The sequence below is a fragment of the Echinops telfairi genome, unplaced genomic scaffold (assembly GCF_000313985.2).
Source record: "Echinops telfairi isolate 266 unplaced genomic scaffold, ASM31398v2 ScPeMD7_31;HRSCAF=116, whole genome shotgun sequence".
In the NCBI taxonomy this organism is placed as follows: domain Eukaryota; kingdom Metazoa; phylum Chordata; class Mammalia; order Afrosoricida; family Tenrecidae; genus Echinops; species Echinops telfairi.
Window position 1 is genome coordinate 23,311,341 of NW_022103928.1, and position 10,376 is coordinate 23,321,716.

The 10,376-nt window shown below is 49.9% G+C and overlaps 2 protein-coding genes across 8 annotated transcripts in view; one reads left to right on the forward strand and one right to left on the reverse strand.

The window, feature by feature from the left end:
* The window catches only part of PXK (PX domain containing serine/threonine kinase like), a 175,061-nt gene that overhangs the window by 63,412 nt on the left and 101,273 nt on the right, over positions 1-10,376 (reverse strand). For 2 of the 7 annotated variants that reach the window (XM_030885561.2, XM_030885560.2), the window contains exons 18-19: positions 7,808-7,847; positions 6,494-6,674 (exon numbers count right to left, since the gene is read on the reverse strand). The exons of 3 other annotated variants lie outside the window; for them this stretch is intronic. In XM_030885561.2, the coding sequence (XP_030741421.1) occupies positions 6,494-6,674; positions 7,808-7,847 (221 nt within the window). Of the gene's footprint in view, positions 1-5,430; positions 6,684-7,807; positions 7,848-10,376 lie in introns of those variants that run through there. 2 more of the 7 variants (XM_013004567.2, XM_004702404.3) reach the window with 1 other exon arrangement.
* PDHB (pyruvate dehydrogenase E1 subunit beta) lies at positions 636-4,162 on the forward strand. Its single transcript, XM_030885609.2, has 8 exons — positions 636-936; positions 1,017-1,079; positions 1,181-1,216; positions 1,367-1,652; positions 2,204-2,314; positions 2,642-2,733; positions 3,262-3,403; positions 3,631-4,162. Exons 1-8 carry the CDS (start codon positions 859-861, stop codon positions 3,774-3,776), a joined length of 954 nt encoding a protein of 317 aa, XP_030741469.2. The 5' UTR covers positions 636-858; the 3' UTR covers positions 3,777-4,162.

Consider the following 10,376-nt stretch of genomic DNA (forward strand, 5'->3'; position numbering starts at 1 on the left):
CGGGGCCGAGGTCGGGGTCGCGCTTGCGCCGCGGCCGGTTGGCAGCCTCGGGCCCTAGGTTCCGCAGCCTCCCGCTCGGGGCGCGTCTCTGGGCCTTTTTGCCGGCCTTGCCCTGGGCCCGGCTCAGCAGATCCCTCCCTGCCCCTTTGCTGTGCAGGGTCAGCTCCTCCCGAAGCCCTCTTGATCCCCAAGGGGAGCCTAGCCTGGGAATGGCTGCACCCGCGAGGCTGGCAGGGATCAGATCTGTGGAAACAGGGCTTGATGATGTACCCTTACCTACCCATCCTGACCCCACTCTCAATCATTTCTGTATTAGAGGAGTGACCCTTGGGGAGGTGGTGTGTGAGGCTTGAACAAGATCCTGAATGCAGCGTTTGGCAGTGCCTGGCGCCTGGGGACTGCTGATGCTTACGATCAGTAAGTCACTCTGACAGCTCTGAGCCCCGCAGGCCACCAAGTGTGGAAATGAAGCAACCCAATACACTTCCAGCATAGGAATCTGCCAGTATGAGCTCCTTTGGCCAAGGGGACCGTTTTCGGAAGCTTCAGTGTGCAGCGAGGAAAAGTGTTTAGTAAGCTTCTCCTGAAGACACCCAAGACCAGCTATGGAGGCTAGAAATTACTTTCAGAGTTCCTTTGCACTCTTAGAGAGAAGCCTGTGCTAGTGTTCATGGAAAAATGCCATTACCTTTCGGTTCTATTTCCCCCCAGAACTTCTCGAAGCCCCCGGTGCTTTGGGCAGAGTAGTTAAGTATAAAAGGAAAGAATCTCACTAGCAGCCTAACCGACCTTGCAGTTTATCATTGACTTGGCTCATACCCATGACAGGTGACGGTTCGAGAGGCTATAAATCAAGGGATGGATGAGGAGCTGGAAAGAGATGAGAAGGTTTTTCTGCTTGGGGAGGAAGTTGCCCAGTATGATGGGGCCTACAAGGTATGTGCAAGTTCAGCAAAATCAAGGTGGCACTTTGCCCCCAGGTATGCATAAAAGTAACGTGGCCAATCTAATGACAGGTAAGCCGAGGCCTATGGAAGAAATACGGAGACAAGAGGATCATAGACACGCCCATATCTGAGGTAGGCTGTCTGGCAAGGAACTACGTGTTAGCAGCATGTTGGTGAAAGTGTGCACTGTTGGTGGATTTAGGTGTTTCCCTCATTCAGACTTTGCTTTACAGATGGGCTTTGCTGGGATCGCTGTAGGCGCCGCCATGGTATGTAATGTTGTCTGTGCAACTCAACCAGAGTGCTTTCTTCCCTTTGGAAAGCAGTGTTTAAATGTTGGGGGAATGGTGTGGTGGTTTGCCACTCTCCGGGGCCATGAGTTTGTTCTTTTCACATCGTGGTGTTTTTTATCTTGACAGGCTGGGTTGCGGCCCATTTGTGAATTCATGACCTTCAATTTCTCTATGCAAGCCATTGATCAGGTTATCAACTCGGCTGCCAAGACCTACTACATGTCCGCAGGCCTTCAGCCTGTACCTATTGTCTTCAGGGGCCCCAATGGTGCCTCCGCGGGTGTGGCTGCCCAGCACTCACAGTGCTTCGCCGCCTGGTACGGGCACTGCCCAGGCTTAAAGGTGGTCAGCCCCTGGAACTCAGAGGATGCAAAAGGACTTATTAAGTCGGCCATTCGTGATAACAATCCAGGTCAGCAGTGACCCTTGGGTCCTTTTTATAAACATTAGGAACTGAAATGAAATCTTGGCTTAAAAGGGACCATCCCAGGCTTGTAGTGGGGCTTAAACACACCTGGTGGTGCACTGGTTAAAGCACTCAGGTGCTAAGTGGACCGTTGGCAGTTCAAACTCATCAGCTGCTCTGCAGGTAGAGATGAAGCAGCTTACTCTGCAAAGATTACAACCCTAGGCCCTCGACTGAGCCACTGTGCTCTTGCTCACAGGTTTCCGTGAGTCAGAACTGACCCGAGAGCGGTGCCTTTGGGGTGTGCGTGTTGTTTTGGGGTTCGTGGGGTTTGGATTTCGCATGTAAAAATGTTAGTGCTTTAGATACGATGGAGATAGTAAAGCTTGTGAGCAGTTTTTATAATTTTAATCAATTAAATGGCAATGATTTTGTGGGCTGTTTGGTTTTTGTTACCACAATGGAACTTTTCCCAAACTGAAAGATGCTGTTGTGCATACATTTTTAGTGTTCTGGATATGACTTGAGAAGTTACTTTTGCTTAAATATTTTTACAGTGGTGATGCTTGAGAATGAATTGATGTACGGTGTTGCCTTCGAATTACCTGAAGCAGCTCAATCAAAAGATTTCCTGGTACCTATTGGGAAAGCCAAAATCGAAAGGCCAGGTAAGACAGCACAGTACATATGAAAACATTAGTTTTAACCCAGCTTCTCTGTATACTTTGAACAAGCCATTGCTCTTCATTTGAATAGAAATAAATTATAAACCAGCGCCAATCAAGACTGTGTGGTGCCCCAGTTCTTCATAGTTCTTGCTTCCTCCAGCTCAGTCCAGTGGGCCTGCATTTTGTCCCCTGGAAGGCTGTCACGTCCTCGTGCCGCTGAGTGAGGTTGTGCTGCAGCTTTTCCAGATGGGCAAGAGTCACAGTGGGCTCTGGGGTGGTACCAGGTCTTTTGTTGCAACCTGACCTCTGTCACCACTCTCGTTTCAGGGACACATATAACTGTGGTCTCCCATTCAAGACCTGTTGGCCACTGCTTAGAAGCTGCAACAGTGCTATCCAAAGAGGGAATTGAGTGCGAGGTCGGTGGATGTTCTGTATCAGGTTAACAGGATGTAACTAGTCTTGCCTTGTCACCAAGTCTAGATGCTGCTTGAAGCTGAGAGTCTGCTTGCTTCTCTAATCCTTAATCCTAGTTTTTTAACCACCTGTGTTCTGGACCTTTTAGAATCATAGGTACTTTGTCAAATGAAGATCAATCTTAGATCTAGAAGTTGGGAGAGAGGGGAAACTTAAGAGGGCAGTGAGCCTCACATATTCAGGACCTACAACTTGCTGGTTACACTTGGGCAAATTACGGGCGCTCAAGTCTCAAGTTCATCAGCTGTAAAATACAGGTCAGCAACACTGTTCCATCACAGGGTAGTGGTGAAGCGTTCACGTCACCTAGTGCCTCTGACATAGTCTGCACTCAGGTGTTAGTTATGTCCCTTCTCCATTTGTTTGTGAGTTGGCAAATTAGATTTCCCTAGACCCTGTGGTGGGGAAAGGCTGTGTTTATGGTAGCATGCGTGCCTCCATGAAGCACATTGATGATGCTACCTGTCTAGGTGATAAACATGCGCACCATCAGACCAATGGACATCGAGACCATAGAAGCCAGTGTCATGAAGACAAATCATCTTGTAACCGTTGAAGGAGGCTGGCCGCAGTTTGGAGTAGGAGCTGAAATCAGTGCCAGGATCATGGAAGGTAATGTCAAAGCAACTGGTTCTTGGACACCAGTCAAGCTGTAGTCAACATTGTGTACCTAAATACCAAATTAAAATATCTAGCGCTCGCCATGGCCAAATGACTTAAACTTTCACCTTGTCACTTTGGCATATGCCCTCCCTCTAGCTAAATGTTGAAACCTCCCTGTCCCTGTCCTGCCCCCCCTCCCTACTCTGCCTGCTTCTCGATGAGCCCTTCTCTCCTAGGTCCTGCCTTCAATTACCTGGATGCTCCTGCTGTCCGGGTCACCGGTGCCGACGTCCCTATGCCTTATGCAAAGATTCTAGAAGACAACTCTGTACCTCAGGTCAAAGACATCATATTTGCAATAAAGAAGGCATTAAACATTTAGTTTGGGCTTACATTCGAAGTCATTGGAATTTCTTTAAATATTGGCTGATACATCTCACCTGGAGCATACTGTCAGACCTTATTCATAAAGTTATCTCTAAAGCAACAACAGATGTTTTCGTCTTCGGGAAGAAGTTTCAGTGGCCTTGCCCCTGGGAAAACCTGCTCTCCGTGTTTGTTTTTCTTCTTTTTGTCTGTTACAATTGCCATGTTCTTTGAGGAAGACCAATGTAAGATGTTCCTGTCACACTAGAAGCCCAAGGGGTTGATGTGGCCTGATAAAAGCTACATCCTAAAAAGATAACTTATGTGTATAAAATTAAAGTTATAGTATACATTTACTGTTAAACTGTTTTGATGGGGAATAAAGGAATCCCTTACTCTTAAGTGTCTTTTTGTATTTTTGAAATGTAAATGTAAGGTGAAAGTCTTTAAAAAGGCTCCATGTGATGAAGGAAAAGCATCAGCGCTCCGACTGCGAGCAGTCCATCGCAGACGGCTCTGCATACCTGGGAGCCCAGAGCCCATCTGCAGAGCACCTAGTCAGAGAGGCCTCTGGCCACCGTCAAGGGACTCGAATAGCTCTTCTGTCAGACAGAGGTTATTGATTATGGTGAATGGAACTACAGTAAACTATACCTTGTCAGTTGACCTCCCTCTTGACCCAACCTCAATTTGCTCTAGGTTTAAATATTTCTCCCTTGTTCCATGACAGAAATTTCCTCTCTGGTTTATTTTAATAATGTTGGTGTTTTTTTCTTTCTTACTCTTTTTATTTTTTCTTTCCATTTCATTTTGGTTTTGTTTATTATTTCTACTAGGTTTCCCACTCTGGAGCAGAAAGGGTGGGTACTTAGATACAATAACCATGCAATGGGTTACTGGGGGAGGGGCATTAGGAAGCAAATAATGAATGCGGGAGTGGGGATGGAGTACTAGAACTGATTGTGATGATGTATAGACGACTCTTTTTTAAAAGCAACTTAACTATAGGACTGTATATCAAAACTATTAAAATAAATAACATTAGTCCACTGGGGGGTAACTTTTAGTTTTAAGAAATTAGTTCCAAAAGGAAAATAAGGTGATGCTGTACAAAAGGATTGCTTCCTTTTACTCAACCGCCCAACCCTACCCTCAATAGCAACACTAACTTCAGAGGAGGGCTCTGGCCTCCCAGCTCCCGTCAGGAACTAAGCGCCTCGACAGGAGTGCACGCGCTGTTTTCCCTCGCCCCACCAGACGTGGCCCTCCGCCGCTCCCTCAGACACGGAGATGGGAAAGAGGGTGTACACTGGAACAGAACCACAGAGGCTCGGCCTCATTTAAACAGCACAACAGGGTTCTTAGCGTTCATCGTTAGGAGGGAAAATGTGATACAAAAGGAAATAGGAATCAGGGAGTGAGGAAGAAACTTGTGGAATGGTGTGTAGATGTATTCTTTGTAAAAACCAAAAGGCGCACAGGCTCACAGCCAACCCATACGGCAGGGAAGAACTGCCGAGGTGGGTTTTGAGGCTGCAGGAATGGAAAGCTTGGTCTTTTCGTGAGCTTATGGTGGTTTTGAACTGCTGACCTTGTGATCACCATCCAACTTGTGACCACTATGCCACCAGGGATCCTTGTTTCTAGAAGGTGCCAGGCTACAGACAACATTTTCTTGAGATGGTTTATTTTAATAAAAATACAGCTAAACATATATCACAGATTACATGACACTATACACAATGACATTCTCTGCATAGTAGCCAACACTGATGTGTGTGTGAGAATTTTAAAATGGATTATTTATAATCCTTTAAAGTGCAATTTATTTCAGGGTTTAAGCAAATTATAAGATAAAAGATTCTTCCCAATAAATGGTAACATTAAAAAGATGATGGGAAAAAAAAAAAAGATGATGGATAAATCTTTCAAAAATCAGGATTAATTTCCACGGATGAAAAACGTACTTGTTTGTCGAAATGATTTGCACCCTGCCCCCAAATCAAATTGCTGAGGTTAAGAGGATCCTCTAATTGACAAGAGCGTTTCCCGGTGTGTCCCTAGCTTGTCTGTTTCAGAACAGCCTCGCTGAATGAAAGATGGGTTAGGGTCACTGCTACACAGCCCCGAGTGCGAGAACCACGTGGTGTTCCTGGGGGAATGCTAGGACTTTCCCTGTCTTTTCTGGGGCAATGGGGACCTAGTGATTTCTCTGAGCTCAGCAACATAACTGTCTGACGGCTACAGTGTTAATGGCTAAGATGGACCCCAGGTAGCAAAATGGGGAGTTAGCTACAAACCCCCAGAAGAAGCTTCAGAGTGGAGCCCCAAGCTAGGAGTGGAATGTTTCTAGGAGCTGTCTGACGAGGTGTGAGGGATTGCAGCACCAACGGCAGTCACTGCTGTGGCTGAATCGCCTTACTGATAGAAATATTGATTTTGATACGCTGCTGGCCCCCAAAAGATGCCCGTTAGAGGAGAGACAGGCTCCTTAAAAGATGTAATAAGGGGCAGGATATTCATCTCAGGGCAGCACTGCCAGTCTTTCTTGGACTTGAGAATCTCTTAAACATGAGTACCTGCAAAACAGTATGCGGAGGTACTGGCTCAGCAATGGTTTATCCAGGAAGAGGGTCGGTTAGGCGCTGGGGGAGGGAGGGAAGACAAAGGAACAAACCCACCCCCACCCCCCATGTAAACAGGATGCTTTAGCCGACTCTGGGAGCGCTGTGATCACAGGTTTCTGCTTTCCTCAGAGTGCCTTTGTGGAAATTCTGGATGGAGCTGAGCAGGGCCCCTCGGCCCACACCGTTCACAGCCTGGGGCGGGAGCTGTGCAGGCACCTCGGGGCTGCCGGGCGGCAGGGGGGCTGCTGGTGGTGGAGGCGCTGGAGGGGGTGGAGGTGGAGGCTGCGCTGATACCCCTGGGGAGGGAAAAGGGGCCATCAGTGTTCACCTCCCCAACATGCCCTGCATGCTCCTGCGGAGGCCTGGGCAAACCCGACGTGGCCAGTCGGCACCAGGTTACCCAGTCTCCTGAGCTTTAAGAAAATACCGAGCTAGAAAGAAGCACCCAGGGATAATGAGTTAACGGTGGCCCTTGCACCCAGATAACCAGATGTGTGTGAAATACATCACCAGCTACATGAAGCTACATTTGATGACAGCCTTGGCATGGATGAGGCTCTACTGTCTACTCTGTTGCCGAGTTCAGCCGTGGTCTCAAAAGAAAGAGCCCCTGGGCTGCTTGTCCAGGCCCCGGGCAGCACTGCCCACCTACACCAGCAATTCTAGATGGAGCTCTGCAGCCAGAGCTGGGCGGGCCCGAGGCCGCTACCAGCACGGGACGGGCAGGGCTTCAGCCCTTCCCACGTGCACAGTACATGAAGGAGGTGATGTAATATACAGTGAGAAACCACTCTGGATTCCCCGCAAGGAGCCAGCCAGTGCGGACTGGGTTCTATCCTCCCCAGGGGAGCCCGCCTTCCCATTAGGCTGCATTACAGAAATATAAAATGCTAACAATTGTTGGTGATGCAAAGCAGGGAGCAGGAGGGGGTCTCCCCCCAGAACAGAATCTTCTGTCCACTGTGGCCCCGAGGAACAGGCTGGGGGTCTGTGTGGAGGCTCAAATGAGACTGGGGTTTGGGGCTCGACCCCAGTGAGAGAGGAGACGGAGACTGGACAGGCTTCTCAAACTTCCCTGGGCTTCTATGCACACTAACCCTGGCCATTTGAATTTTGCATTTTTAAAATCAATGAACGAATGGTCCTCTCCAACAAAATGAATCATTGAGTCTGAAAATGGCCCTGTCTTCAAGAATGCTCCTGGGCCTCACTGTGAGTTGCCCAACTGCTTGCTGCTGTCTCTCCACTCCCCCCACCCCGGGGAGGTCCTGCTAACAGGTTCCCCCCAAACTCCTTCTGAGCTTGAGCTCACAGGCACGGGTGTTATGCACACTCACCCGTAAAATGCTCGAGACAAGCGTGTGGTGGTGACCAAGGGCGATGGGAAGCAGCTATGGTTTTACAATTCACAGAACACCACTTACCTTCCCTTACACATCTTTGACCCAGAACTCCGGCAGCTGGAAAGGGAAAATCGCACACACACACTCATGCTCTGTGGTCCTGGAATGCTCGCATATGGCACACCCAGGGAGCGATGCAAATGAAGATGACGCACAGACAAAGGAACACAAGGTCACTCTCATTGGCACTGTTCCATAACAAGTCAACTCAACATGCAGGTGGAAAAATGTTCCCGGCTGAGGGCGACAGGCGGGATGGTAGGGGGTGTGTGTGTCAGTTTTAACCTGAAATGACTGTGGAAGTAAGAACACCGGGGAAAATGAGTGTGTGAGCTAAGCATTCTTCTGTAGGGTGCTTTCCACCCACCCCTCCAGCAGAGACCCCAAGAAGAGGAGAAGGGGGCATTGGGTGAAAGAATTGGCCCCAAGCACAACTACTTGGCTCAATGGAACCCATCCTTCACTTGGCCTCATTAGCAGGCACTCACAATTCCAAATGCAAATTCACTGCCACAGCATCTGGGAGGCTGAGGGTTCCTGGGAGGGACCTTCGTTTCCCCATGGAAAGGCTGAAAGCACTGCCGCTCGCGAGGACTCTTTGGAAGGCTGGCTGGTGTCAACTCACGCTGCCCAAAGTGCCACAGGTGACTGGCACGTGTGCAGCAGCAAGTGGGATCCCTGGGCGCTCGCTCTCTCTGGAAGGGTTGCTCTTGATGGGAGAGGCTGCTCCCTCAAAGGGTAAGGAGCAAGGGCACCCGGATGTCCTCACCCAGAAGCCAGGCTGCTCCCAGAGGGTCTGTGGGCCAACGGGTTTCTTCACTGGGTCTAGGGGAGCTAAGGAGGGTCTTTATGTACACCAAAGCCAGGAGAGCCAGAGCTTAACTCGCCAGCTCAGAACCCCACTGGAAAGGGAGAGGAAGCCAGGAGTCAGAAGGAGCAGAAACCTGGGGATGGAGTCCCATCCTACAAGCTCCTACAATGCATTTCCTCTGGCCTCCTCTCTATCAAGACCCATTGGGACCTACGTTATGATACACAGGGCATAATAAAGGTACGAGCCGGGAAGGCCGGCAGGGGTGCCATGTGCTGAGGGACGCCCCTGAGCAGTTTCTACGACACGACACTGCGGTGGCCAGCTGTGGGAGACCGTTGCCAGCTGTGGGAGACCGTCCAGCGAGTTCAAATGAATGTCTTCGTATTGAGAGACTACATGTGACCGTGCTCTGCAAGGGAGCCCAGACCACAGGGACTCTGAGCATCTCACAGGCTGCTGTCCATCGGGGAGAGCAAGGGGGTAGTAGTTGTAACTCTCACGTGGTCCCCCAATGTGCTAAGGAAAAGGTTCACTTGGTAAAGTGATCGCAAGAATGCATGTCAGGGCTTCGGGCAGGGAGGCAAGCTCAGCACTGGATGGAGTTACACTCAGGGGAGGGAAGGTTAGCAAGGGCTAGATTCAGAGTGAGTGCTTTGTCTGCTGACACACCTGTAGCCTGAACGTGCCACTTCCTTAAATGTGGGTGAGTGTCCTCCTCACCCCTCCTCTGGCCCCAAGGGACCTCTCGTCTAGCTTATTCCCCCAGCTCAGACAAGTCCTGACAGATTTCACGTCAGATCAATTACTGAGCCCACACAGCGTTTAAGAATACCAGCCCTTACCAGCAGGACGGGCGAAGCTCCAGGAGCACTGACTTGTAATTATAAATGGTCATTCAGGGCCCGAAGGGGCTGAAGAAAAGAATGTGAGTGTGTAGGGGCACAGCTACCACCAGGAGGGCCAATGTGACAGTGCCAGATGTCCTGCCCTCATCCACGGGCTGACCTGTGGCCTCGGCTGTCCATGCGGCCACTCCCAGGCAGAGCTTTCAGTGTGGCAAATGGCCGTGGTGCTTCACTACAAAGAGTGAATACGGTGGGCTTCCTGGGGCGAGGGTGACTTCTGCAAGGCATCTAAGACTTGCCATCCGGCTCTTGTCCCGGTCAGGCCAATCTTAGCCTTCTCTTGAGTGAAAAGTTGGAGACCCCACTACTCCACCCTTCCCAGGTCCCCTCCAGCAGACACCTGACGGGAACACAGCCATCCAGCGGGGGCCTGGTAGGAGGGCCAGCCGCTTGCCAGAAACACCCTGACAGCCTCATGGACAGGCTGTCTGGAAATGTCCACATTTCGGGGCGTCTAGTGGTCTGGGTAGGTCAGACTTCCTTTGTGGTTCATGCATACAGGAGCGGAGGCCAGGCGGCCACCTACCAACACTAGACCCACCTGCCGGAGCTTGGGAGAACTAAGAAGGCCGCTTCCAGAGAAGATCTGCATGTCCCTGCTGCCCGGTTATAAAAGAAATGGTCTCCCTGCATCCAAGAACTCAACTGCCTCTTCCTCCATCGGGCTAATGAGGAACCAAGGTTCTCAGCTGCAACAGGACTTGAGAAGCATGGTTTCCAAAACGAACATCCACTCAAATGCCATGCAGTAGATGCTCTTCGAGCTAAACTTGAACGTGACAATGAGTGTGAAAATGAAGATTCTGAAGGGCACGATGAAGATGAAAGGGCTATAAATGAAGTCACGGGGGCTTCTTAAAGATGCTG